The sequence below is a fragment of the Thermobia domestica genome, chromosome 1 (assembly GCF_964235325.1).
Source record: "Thermobia domestica chromosome 1, izTheDome1.hap1.1, whole genome shotgun sequence".
Classification (NCBI taxonomy): Eukaryota; Metazoa; Arthropoda; class Insecta; order Zygentoma; family Lepismatidae; genus Thermobia; species Thermobia domestica.
Window position 1 is genome coordinate 123,908,664 of NC_137454.1, and position 13,742 is coordinate 123,922,405.

General features: G+C 36.7%; 1 protein-coding gene across 2 annotated transcripts in view; it reads left to right on the forward strand.

Annotated features, from left to right (window-relative positions):
* Positions 1–3,951: 3,951 nt before the first annotated feature.
* Positions 3,952–13,742, forward strand: part of LOC145688825 (uncharacterized) — a 246,259-nt gene continuing 236,468 nt past the window's right edge. For both annotated transcript variants that reach the window (XM_081762997.1, XM_081763005.1), the window contains exon 1: positions 3,952–5,100. In XM_081762997.1, the coding sequence (XP_081619123.1) occupies positions 4,191–5,100 (910 nt within the window). In that variant the 5' untranslated portion in view covers positions 3,952–4,190. The remainder of the gene's footprint in view (positions 5,101–13,742) is intronic.

Sequence of the window (13,742 nt, forward strand, 5' to 3'; positions counted from 1 at the left end):
ATCGGAATGAGCATTGTCATGTTTCTCGTGAGCGATACTAACCAGGAGGACAAGGTGAAACTTGAAACAAGGTTGTTTTGAGATCATACTGAGCACATATTACTCCTAGAAATGTCTATATTTGTTTCGTATATTGAATGTATATAATGTACTATATTCCACTTTGAAAATCTCATTAATTTTTTTGGGTTAATGATCATGTTCGCACATGATTTGAAATTGTAATGCCCATATTTGTGCAGCAACATACCATTTGAGCCATACTGAATTCCTAACCTTACAATCTAGTAAAAGTGAGTACCACTAATGTGCTAATTTGAGAAAAAAAACAAGTCCTGCTAAATTTACATCTTGTAGAAACTTTTCCAGATTGCATTGCAGCTACTTATCAATCACAATTAGAGTCTACCAAAACAATAATAATGAAAGCCAAACGTCTCTGTGTGTCAGTTCGTTCTTTTCTTTGAGTTTAACGTCCTACGATTATGCCCTTTAAGCTAAGAGAGACGAATGATTAAGGCAAGTGAATGATGACTGAAGAATTGGTGGAATGATGATGTGGAAGAAAACGGGAGTACCCCGAGAAAATCAATGGACACGACGCTGTCCACCACAAACTTATTTGGCCGGAGATCGAACTAGGATCCCACACACCAGAAATAATCGCTCTAACACTGAAGCGCCGTGCCCCTTGTCAATTTGTTCGTCACGCTAATTTCTAATAATAAATACTCACACCAATAGATATCACTGCCAGCGATATTGCTTGCTGCTTAATGATTTAAACCAATACAATATTGTGTAAAACAACGTACTTGAATAATTACAAAAACAAGAATTTTAGGAATGATCAAAGAATGCATCAAAAGATTGCGATCTTGGCCAATAATTAATTAGTTTTTGGATCAGGGGCCCACAAAATTTTTGAACGGCCTCTAAATCGAGCTTTCATATTTTCTTCGGAATAAGCACATCATACTGAGTTAAGTGATAGTTTGGGTTTGGCTACACTATATGTAGTTCTCCAGATATAAGGCGTACAACAAAATTTTTGGTTGAAATATACTGGATCTTTTGATCCAATAAGGTATGTAGTTTGGATTGGTTGGTGGTTAAATTCAATGTTAATAATACAAAAATAAAATTTTTAAACGTAAAGAATTAGAACTTATAATTAACAACAATTTTAACTAATAGTTTACATTGTGCCAAAGCGTCAAGGAGAACAACTAGTTACTACTAATAGAAAGCAAGGTTGTAGCAAAAAGACTAAATGGAGGTAACAATACTAAGGTTGCCCACGAGGCAGAATTTTCATGATGAGATAAGAGACAAGACAGAGCTCTTTCAACAGAAACAGATACACTTTCCGAGACGAGGCATCACGTTTACAACAACTTTTAGAGACGACACAGCCTCAAATCTTGCTCCATAGGTAATCCTAAAGAACATACCTCCAAAATGTTTCCAACGAATAAAGTAGTATTGTTAAACTCAATTTTGAAGTTTCTCTCTTCACAAATCTACATAATTTTTACAAGTTAAGATCTCCTCCTTCTCCCTTCTTTATTTTGTTGGGTAAGGTGTCAAGAAATATATGGAAATGTTCACAAAATCGTATCTATAATTTATGTAAACAGTAACTGTATTCGAACTGCAGTCGAAAAGACGCAATGCGTGTGCTTCCACGCTCTCCTGATGTTATCCCCTTGGACTTCTTCCTATGGGTGTGTTTGAAAGACCTTGTGTATTCTGGTGAAAAGGTGCATAACCTTGATGAACTGAAGAACCGCATTATCAATGCGATTGCTTGTGTAACACTTCAGATGTTCCAGAATGCGTGGAGAGAGATTGAGTTCAGACTAGATATTGTAAGAGTTACAAATGGAGCTCACGTGGAGTTACACTGAGTTAGAATGACTTATAAGAAAGACCAAATAAACTTTTTGAGTTCTCCTTTAAAATGTATGTTTTTTTCTTCTGTATCTCTGACCATGTTAAAACTATACACTTTTAAAAACCATCAGTCCCACTCCGGACACCCTGTATTACTATCAGGGTACTATAACCACTTATTACACCTCAGTTCGTATTTAAGTATTTTAATTATTAGTAATTTAACAATAATTACAGTCAAACATACACCAATCTCTAACTCTAAATCACTATATTTGATGAAAATTGACTTATTTTACATCACAGTTCAAAATCGGACCTTTTACTGCCATGGTGATTCTCTCAACAATTATAGAACATCTCCTTGACAAGGGTTGACATCACTATAGCAACGTGCTAATATTTCAGGCTTTCTTGCCAAGAGCCTTTTTTTTTAATGAAAATAGCGTAAATATCTGTCATGCAAATTTAATGTTAATACGCTGTCACTCTTTTCTTTCTTTCTTTCTTTCTTCTTGTTTGCGTATTGTATAATTAATTCACAACTGCCATTATGTAAATGCCATGGCCAAGATGTCGAATTTCAACTTTTTACTGAGCTCCTCGTGGCTAAGCGGTTAGCGTACGCGCCTTTGGTGTGGGAGACTCGCGTTCGATTTCCGGCGGAGCTCATGTCGTTCGGATTCCACGATAATCAGTAGGTCTACGTCTCATATAACCTCGCTGCTGAAAGGGACGCTAAACTAAAAATCAACTCAAACTTTTTACTGTGAAAGCATTTGGAAATTCAGGAAAGTGTTTGAACAGCTAAATGATATTACATCACTAGTTTTAATATTTATTTTCTGTTTCTGTTGTCAAAGCGTGTTTGTGTGTGTGTGTGTGTACGTTTGATTGGAGTGTTTTATATATTTTATTATTTTTATTGTATTACTAATTATGATACTATTGTATTGCATGGTCAAGTGGGAGATAAGGCAGGAGCCTTAACTTCGCCATGTAAAATAAGACTAAATAAATAAAATAAATAAATAAATAAAAGTCTATCTCCAACCATGTTTGACATGCTTTCAGATTTTATGGGTATATACAATGCTAATTTTTACTCTCCTTTAGATTATGCGGTGATTTTTTTTAACCGAATCGAAAATGAAAATGAGAGTTGAATTCATGAATCGAATTTGCTTTGATTCCCGATTCGGTTCCAGCTTCATCAGGTAATCTAGGAAATTTGTAAAAATAATTATTTGAAATTGGAAGGCACTGTCAAACATAGTTAACAATAGAGTAAGAAAGTAGGAAATAAATATTAGAACTAGTTGTATTAGATGATAACTGACAAAGATTATCGTAGAATGTTCGCGATTTGCAATCGAGAGTTTCCAGATTTGAATCAGACTATCGGATATCAGACTATCGGATATCTGGGATGAATGTTTTCCCAGTGCTATTACTGAAATGGCAAGATGATATTCTTAAATATATCCTGATCAAATTTCTTCCAATCTCCTTTCCATCTTCACTTGCATTTACTTGAACTCTACGGCGGAAACTTTGTTAATAAATAATTAAATGACAATTGTTCAATCATGTAATTTCAATGTAATTCAGAATCATTGAAACCTGTGTTCATGAACTTTGAGCAATTCAGTTGTAAAGATAAAGTTATAGGAATTCATTATTTTCGAAAATCACAAAATTAACTACTGTTATCATTAGAAATTAAGTTCTGTTATTAGAAATTAAACTATAAATCCTCGTTTCATATTACCTTCGTGTAGGAAATAAATGTGTTAAATCATAACAAAGACAAGACAGTACAGGTTAATATGGAATCTGAACTCCAAATGTTATAGTTAGGAAAAGAAATAATATTGTTCTGCTCTGGGTGTTACTGTTTTATTTCCTTGCTGAGGTAATGGTGTGGTAAAGATGTACTGAATCTCCATTCTCTCAAATTGGCTCTCTACTTCTTCCATTTATTTATACTTTTTCCTTGTATTATTTTTCCAGTTGATTGGGAAGAAAACTGACTCTGAGTGATATCGAAGGTGGAAAGCTAGCCGTGCGAGAAGTACAAATCAACTTGACTGACTAAATTGAACCTCTCCTTCCACGAGGGAGTTGGACTTTTGCGACTCCAAAATCACCTGTTGCGTGTTGCTCAGTCACTGAATATCCGGTAAGGAAGAAGGGAAGGGTTGGTTATAGCTACACGGGGGTTGAAAACTTCTGTTTTTGTTAGTCTCTGAAGCGGAAGAATAGAGTAGTGTTTGTGTGGTGCTTCCCATGCAATGAGGGGAACTCTACAAGAGGTTGAGGGAACGAAGATAAAAAGTACCCCGAGACCACAACCACGCAATCGGGAGCATCGTCATACAATTGCAGTTTTTGACAATGGTGCCTCAACTGTCAGTGCGTCTAAAAGAAAATCTTACGGATCAAGTGCTTCTGGGGTCACGACGACAGTTAGTAAATACAAGACACTTGGAAAGGACATTGCAGACACTATTCCGAAGAAGTCAATTTTGGGAGGTGATGAGTGGATTACACATTCATGGGGACGTAAAGCTCGTTGGGAAGCCCGTCTTGACGCGTCTTCTACAACAATATCGCAACAAGCACAACCGACAGCTCCTCCACCAAAGCCGAGACGATTGTTTATAACAGCAAATCGCCTTCGTCCTGTGAGTACTTGTGGTATTATTGGATGTAGTGGTGCCGTCATCGATGATCGACCATGCAAGGCTGTTGGCTCCGATCGTGACGTAGCGGCGGCTAAAGAAAGTCCGTCAAGCGAACAGAAGAAAAATATAGCAAAAGAGAAGGCGGGATTACCAGTTGCCCCATTACCGCGAATTCGACAAATTCCTCCAGATTTACTGGACGCTTTACCAGAGAGCAGTGTCGATACAGATGAAGAACATAAACGGCGACAACAATTATCTTCTTCTTCTTCTAGCATGACGTTACCAGAAGAAGTCAGTGCTAATAATAATCATAAATCTTCAGCGCTATCGTCTCCAAGAATATGCAGTGTTGTCACAAAAGATGTGCAACTTTCTCCAAACACTGAAGTAAACCAAACGCTATCATCCGGTGCGCTTACCGCGGATAATGTGATTATTCGTGTGGTTGACCCTCCAGATCAGAATGCAGCAAATTCTTCAACATCAACGGATTGGGGAAAAACACAAGAATTCGGTAAGTTGTAAAAATATTATTTATTATTTATCTTTCATGTTTATTACTTATTGACAATTTGAGTTTTAAAATTTGAATCTTTATTTTCATTTATCACGATAGCATAGCAGGTTCACGAAATCCCTGTTTTATAAACAATTTTTGTGTGATACTATATTGGACATAGAATAAACAAAAGGACAATAGTTTATAAATAAGCAATTTCCGCAAGGTTGTCTGCTTACCTCTTGGCGTACGACGGACGCTAATATAGAAGAAACGAACATATTTAGAAACAAATAAAAGGAACTCTAATCTTAAATCAGAAGTAATAATGATTTCAGCTAATTTGTTGACTATTAGAAAACTAAAACCTGTCTAATTGGTCATAGCCCTTCTTAGTCTATAATATTAGGGCTTTTAGTAAATTATTATTACCGTATTTTTATTTTATTTTATTTTTACTTCATACTGCAGAATTTCAACCTACTTACAGTATTTAGCTAAGAAGTAATAAAATGCACAAGTTAAAATGAAATAATAGTAAGAATCATAACTACACGGAGAAATATTGAGTATGCTGGGATGGAAAAATCAGAACAGTTGTAAAGGTACCTGCAAACAGATCCGACATTTCATCAATAAACTCGATCAAGAATTAACTCCCATATGTAGATGTGTTGATGATCCTTTACTCACAACATGCTTCGAGTGCAAAAATAAGCAAGAATAAAGACGTGGCAGACGAACTAAATAAGGTATAGAAATATCAGAAAGTTACAGAAAGATCAATCATTATCTCTGCTGCAGTTATTATCCCCAAAAGCATTGTAACGAAATTGGAATAGATAAATGCAAAACATCGTTAATGAAACATCCAATAATCAGTAATTTTGAACACTTATCATAAATGGTAAAGAAGTTCTTTGGAGAAAAACGCTTGCAATAATCTGCATTTGCTAGAGATGGCCGTCAAGTTATTAAGTTAAGATTGGTTTAAACCAAGAAATGGTAATAAATAATAATAATAATAATAATAATAATAATAATAATAATAATAATAACAACTGACAGTGTTGAGCTATAAATATCTGCAAATGTGATTTTAAAAATGTTCTTCACTTGTGTGAAACATGTTTACTTCTTGGCTAAATATACATATTATCCTACAATAAGAGGTTCTTATCCTCCATGCACTGGGCATATACCGAATTCGTGTTTTCAGTTATTGCTATTCCTCGTTTCATCATCAATATTTTGGACCTAAAATTTCAAATGTAATTCTATCATAGTTAATTTTATTGTTATTTCGTTTTGTGTTGTCTCAGTATGTTAGTTTAATTTCAACTGAACGCACTCCCCATCTGTTTATTTACGCCCTCCCCATTAAAAAAAAATAGAAAACGAATGTCCATATCTACAGAAAGCATATTGTTTAGTTGACAGGAAGGCAGACATGTCGGTTTAGTGTGTTTTGAAGTTTGGACTGAAATTTATTATGTCAATTGAGGACTGATATTGGCACAAATAGAATTTGCCAGACGTTTTTCCCCGTAAGTTTTGCATTTTTCTGGCGCGTTTTACTGTGTAAAATCATATATAAATAACATATACTGCTACAAGTCTTCCTTTACTCTCTCTCTCTGAAAAATCTGGCAAAGGTCCTCGCAGTTCCCATGGCTGGATGGGTATCGCCTATGGTGGTCTTGGCATCTTGCTAAGTTGACGATGTTCCTGTGTTCCAAGCGATACAATGTATTGATGTAGTAATCTTGCGAGTTTGGGTTTCAGGAGACTGTTTATCGTTGATTTGTAAAGGTTTGTGAGCAGTAGTATATTGATTGATCTTCATGCCATTGGCCAATCACCGTGTCTATGAAATATCCCATTTATGACTCTCGCGGCCTTAGTCTGGACCACTTGTAACTGGTGTATATATGCATTGGCAACATGTTTCCATAGCCAAGTGGAATATTTTCTGTGTGGTCTTGGGTTATATCCCTGGTGGAAAGCACCTGCCTCTGATAGATTGGATTGGGGTTTTAAAATCCCTTTCTGCAGCGATTGCCTCAGATAAGAACCCTAGTGGTTTGGATTCTGCTTTCAGAAGTAGATCCTCACTTTGTAGTCTGGATGCTGAGAAAGTACAAAAAGTCCCGTCATTCAATTTTAAATGAGAGATCAAGAGTTTTCTCTTGTAGAGTTACTGTCTTCGTTGAGGGAGATGTATTCCATTCCTGATGAGGTCTCGCGCCATTTGGTTCTCATGTTAAGGAGTTGTTTCATGATCAGGTAGTATCCATATTCAAAAAGGATGCATTACATATATTTTATGATAAGGGCTCATACGTTACGGCCTCCCACCTCTCATATCTCTAATCTTAAATGATTTCGAGATAGGGCCATCATATTACAACTATTGCAATCCTTATCCTTTTTCCCGTATAACAAAAATATCAAAAAACACTTAAACACATCTTTAATTAGCATATATGTACTCTTAAGGAATTTCGAGATATTGCCATGTTATTTTAACAATCACAACTCTCACGTTTTCTTCTTTACGCGTTTTTTAATCCTTTTTAATACAAACTCATAAAAACGCTGAAACACATCTTTCATTATTTTAAATGAAAATTTAAAGTACGCTGAAACTTTAACGAATATCGAGATATGACCATCCAATTATAACAGTTGCAACACCCATTCTTTTCCTTTTCCGCCTTTTCCCTTTCCTTATAGGCTAAATATTAAAAAACGCTGTAACACATCACTAATTATTATTTTAAATTAATAGCCTAAATACCAATTTTCATGTCTCTAACTTTAAACAATTTCGAAATATGACTATCTTATTTTAACATGTATAACCCCTATCTTTTGCTACCTGCCTTTTCCACCTTTGAGAAATATAAAATAAACACTAAAACACGGCTTTCATTATTGTAAATCAAAAATCTAAATATTCTAAACTTTCATGTCTCTAACCTTAACGAAATTCGGAATATGGCATCCAATTATAAAAAATTGCAACACTTCCCATTTTTCTTCTCCCTATTATCTTCTCTTCTAGGGTAAATTTGAAACAAACAAACAAACAAAACCGTGAACTATATGTCTAATTGTTTTAAATGAGAAGTTCAAATACCGAATTTTATAACATTAAGCTTCAGAAATTGTGAAATATCAGCATTTTAAGATAATAACTGCTATTTCCCTTCTCCGTCGAATTTACAGAAATCCTTTTTCATTGGGACCATATATCACAAATTCTATGACTTCTCTAAATATCAAGTTTTTTGCTTAAGCGGTTTCACCTGAGCGTTGATTCATCTGTCAGTGTGTTAGTGAGTCAGGACATCTTCTTACACACACACACACACACACACACACACACACACACACACATATATATATATATATATATATATATATATATATATATATATATATATCACAAATAGTAAAAAGGAACCATAATAATCACAGATGAAAATTATCTTCTCATAATTATAGCCTTCTTTTCATCTGTTGGTGAGAAAAGAAAATGAAAAATATATAAAATTGCCTTACAAATATTTTAATACCATTTGTATAAAGAGCGTATCATTGTTTGACCTTTGAGAAAAACCTTTATTTACGATTGTTTGTTTGTTTGTTTTGTGTGTAATTATATTGTTTTAGCTGCTTGATAATTTCCTTGTTTGTATTTTTCGTTGCTCTTTGGTCTCATAATCTATCTTGTCTTAACACGCAAGGCTATAAAATAATTTTTGATGGTTTTGATAACTTGAGTCATTGGCATTGTTTTCTAATTAACTGCAAATTAATTTGGAGTGTATATATATAAAACTGTTTTTACCTACTGCAATAACTACTATTATTACTTTACATGGTAATCTGACCACTTCTAAATTAAGTCAACATTTATTTTTTCGTCTTATGTGTGATTAGGGTTGCCTCCTGTCCAGAATTAGACAGGGCATCCCGATTTTTTTTTTAAAGAAATATCTCTAATGTTCCGATTCACGTCCAAGAGGTACTCATTATTTGGAAGGACATAAAACTATTTGACATTTAGAAAATATGTGAATGACAGGGGTGGACTGGCCATAATCAAGTACCGGCCCGATGGCCGCTGCGCCCTCCTCATATCAGTGTCTTTGCGCCCGAGGGGCTAAGACTCGTCTTAGTCTCGGGAAGGCGCAGTTTCCTTTCTGAACACATTAAAAAAAAAAAAAAAAAGCTACATAATTATTTTATAAATTTGCTAGCCTTTGGCCAGCTAGGGCTTTACCCCAGACCCCGGTATTTGCTCGGCCTGCGGCCTCGCTCTTTCTGTTTTCGGCGTGGAAATGCTATTAATGATATTAGATTTACCCCTAAATATATAGATTTGACTCTAATATCGGTCATTTTGGACGATTTTTACATATCACCCTTACCAACCCCACGCTCCGCCCCAAATACCAGTATTTGCTCGCCCTGCGGCCTCGCTCTTTCTGTTTTTGGCTTTGGGAATGTCATTATAATGATCTTAGGGACCCTGAAATTTATAGATTTGACTCTAATATCGGTCATTTTGCATGAATTTTATATATCAACCCTCCCACCCCCACTGCTCCGCCCCCAGATCCCGTCTTTACTCGGCCTACGGCCTTGCCCTTTCTGTTTTAGGCTTTAGTGGTACCATTAATGATCTCAGCGACTTCGAAATATATTGATTTGACTCTAATCTCGGTCAGTTTGGATCATTTTTACATGTCTCTCCCTCCCACTCCCGCCGTTAGAGGCACTAGTGCCGTTACATAAAAACAAGACTCCGTTCAAGACTTACAGATGAACATCTGGAATCATTGTTCTTGATGAACTCAGAAAGAGACATTCTGACCAAAAAAGACAATATTATTATTGACAAAATGTGTGATAAAAGCAAGGAGATGCGAAGCAGTGCAGTGCGAAGCAAGCATAAAGCAGTGATTTTACTTTCATTTTCCAGTTTTCTTTTTGAATTTCTTTTTTCACTAGGTAGGTATATAATTCTAAATATACTTTTGTTAGTTTGTAGTAAATGTTTCATGTATACTTTTTATTAACGGTTTTAAAAATAGATGAAAAATAAGTTAATGTTATGATGAACATAGCTTTAAAAGGACAGAAGTATGAAAAATAGCATAAGCCCCAAACTTAACTCGAATCTTCAGTTATAATTAAGCTGTTAACAAATGTAGTCGAAGAATTTAAAGAACTGGTGTGATTTTTGTAGTCTCAGTTAAAGTATGCAGATTTATATAGGCCTAATATACGAGGCGTGTTTTTTAAGTAAGGCCGTTTGAACATAAGTACACAACGAAAGGTTATTTCAAAAAAAGTAAATGTATTTTCAGAAAGTACATACTTTACTCTATTTTTCGACATAGTTGCCAAGAATGTTCAAACACTTATCATACCTCTCAACCAATTTCAAAATACCCTCTTCATAAAAACTTGCCGCCTGCTCCGATAACCAAGAGTTCACTGCCGTTTTCACATCGTCGTCATCATTGTAACGGTTGCCACTGAGGTGTTGTTTGAGGTGGAGGAACAGATGGTAATCGCTCGGCGCAAGATCAGGACTGTAGGGTGGGTGGTCTAAAACTTCCCAGCCAAAACTGTTCAACAAATCGCGGGTCTGACCTGCAGTGTGAGGTCTTGCATTGTCATGGGAAAGAGCAATGCCCTTTGTCAGCATGCCGCGTCGTTTGTTTTGAATCTCTCTGCTTAGCTTTCACAGTGTTTGGCAGTATGCTTCTGCATTGATAGTGGTTCCTCGCTGCACGAAGTCGACCAACAAAACACCATGCCTATTCCAAAACACCGACGCCATGATTTTGCGCTGGGACAGAGTCTGTTTGGCCTTTACCTTTACCTTTACGGGCGAGTGTGTGTGTCTCCATTCCATGCTCTGTTGCTTCGATTCGGGCGTGATATGCGAAACCCATGTTTCGTCTCCAGTTACGATCTGACTCAAGAAGCCGTCACCTTCTTCGTGATAACGAGTCAAGAACTTCATGGCACACTCAAATCTTTGGTTTTTGTGGTCCTCTTTAGGAGTTTCGGGGCCCAACGGGAGCACAGTTTCCTAAACTTTAGGTGTTCAGAAACAATTTTGTAAAGCACTGATCTCGACACGTCAGGAAATTCGTTTGAGAGACCTGTTATTGTGAAGCGCCTGTTCTCACGAACTCTCGCTTCAACTGAAGCCACTAAATCGTCTGTAATCGAAGAAGGGCGACCGAAGCGGTCCTCATCAAGGACGTTGTCACGGCCATTTTTAATTCTCGTAACAGTATCACCGTACACTTCGCAAATCTGTCGATGAATTCTGCCCCAGACAGGTTACTTGCTGACAAAAACCGTATCACTGAGCGAACCTCACACGCGGCAGGCGACTTGATAGTCTTAAACATTGTGAAAGCACAGAACACAACCGTACAAGTCAGCTACAGAGTTGAAACTGAGCACAGTTGTTCCTGAGGCATGCCGGTACACGACGCACACGCTAGTTGCGGTATGGCGCGAACTACTAGTGTCTACAACAAAACGGACCTTACTTAAAAAACACGCCTCGTATTTAGTACTCAAAGTCTCTTTGTTTGTTTATGAAAATATTGAATTTGTATAATTCTATCATGATTAACTGCAATAGCTACTTAATCTTTTGTTGTTTTCTGTGTACTAATTTTCCGAGGGAAGCCCCCGGGACTTTCTTTTATTAGAAGGGAGTATTCCATACAAGCGAAAGCCTCAGATGGACGGCGCCCTCCCAGAGTATGTGACCGCGCCCTTTTTACATAGCCAGTCCACCCCTGGTGAATGACATTTGTAAATATTGAACCACGACGTGTACGTATGATTATTGGTATCTATATAGTTCTAGCTCTAAATCATTTGGTATTGGGAGCAGTGAAATTACAGCGGATGATGTAATGCTTTTCATCAGTTCAATGGTTCATGACTTCTGTTCAACTAACTGCTAATTAGCTGATGCTATGAGTTTTCTGTTTCGTGTGTTTTGGGTATAAATTTTCATTCATGAAAATATGCATTTCGGGGCCACGGTGGTTCAGTGGTAGAGCGTTCACCTCTGGTGCATGAGGTCCCTGGTTCGATCTCAGCTCTCACCAAGTGAACTTTGTGGTGGACAAACACCGTGTGCGTGGGTTTTCTCGGGTTCTTCCGTTCTCTCTCACTTCTTCATTCCATCATTTCATTCATTACTCACCATCACCGGCTCTTTTAGCCTACGCATAATCGAGTGGCTCAAAACTCAAAGATTTAATTTCATTTTATGTGCATTTCTTTCAATTATTCTTATTAACTTATTCTATGCACAATTTGGGAATGAGTAATCGTTGATATGCACATCTACGATAACTGTGTACCGCGTGAGGCTTACCAACAAGTGACAACACTATATGTGATGCAGGTGCGCACCCGGCAACTTTTCTTGGGAGGGGTCCAAGCTTTAGAGGAGTCAATTACTACAAGCCACTACGTCTATTATCCTGCACCCGAAAAGACAATAAAGCAACTGTAAAATACCCCCACGTATATTTTCAGGAAAAAATGATAGATTGTTTTCATAAGGGAAAGAATACAGATTAAGTGTAAGATGAAATTTTCATGCTACATCAATAATTTCTCTGTCAAACAATTATAGATTTATTGAGAAAGTGTATAAATGTATGTTGTTAGGAAGATTTTTCCGGGGGTAGGTCCGGACCCGGTGGATCGTAGTGGGTGCGCTTCTGGTGTGATGTATTACAATGACTGATAAACTACCAAACGATTATTACTTAAGCCTAGACCAGTGGTGTACTCTCATGACCCAGCTCTCTTGGAGGGAACTATACTTGCCGCGACCTTATCCTGATAGCCGAGATACGCAGCTTCAATTCAGGCGACTCCGCGCACATTACATAGTTCCTCCCGTTACACAAGTAAAACATTACTTAGGAGATCAATTCAAAGAGCTAATTGAGTTCAAGTATATAAAAATGTCAATACAGAAACAATATTTAAAATAAATGATACTACATTTATTAGTAAAGGGTTATGAAAATGACGTCACGACACAGAATCGGAAAGAGAGAAGGAAAGAAAGGAGTGAAAAGCCGGCAGCTAAGATGCGAGTCTCTTGCAAGTGTTGCAAGATTATAAACTTGAAAAATCTTATAACAAAAGCAGAGGACCAGTAAAATTACTTAATTGGTCAATGTTAGAAACCGTCCACGATAGGAAATGGCTTAATATTTTTATATGATATATAAATTAAATAGAGTAACTACCCCGTAAGAAACTTCATTGCCTGCTGATAAATGAAACAAAAGAAATAACGGAACTCACATGTAACTTCTGCAATTTTTGTGCAGAGAGTAACACTGCTCTGCCAAATATCGTCTTCGCGCGTGCGTTAGAGTGGGTACGTGGGTGTACTGAAACTGAAACCATGGAGAGTGTTAAGCGCGAAGTTGAAAATATGAATGAATCCGAATTATCATCTTCTCAGTATTATCGCAAACACGAGGAAGGGAAACCTCTTTAAAGTCAAGCAAAGTAAATTGCCAACAATTTGTACGCTCGACTAAGAGAAAAATATGCAGACAAAACTATTGAAGAAA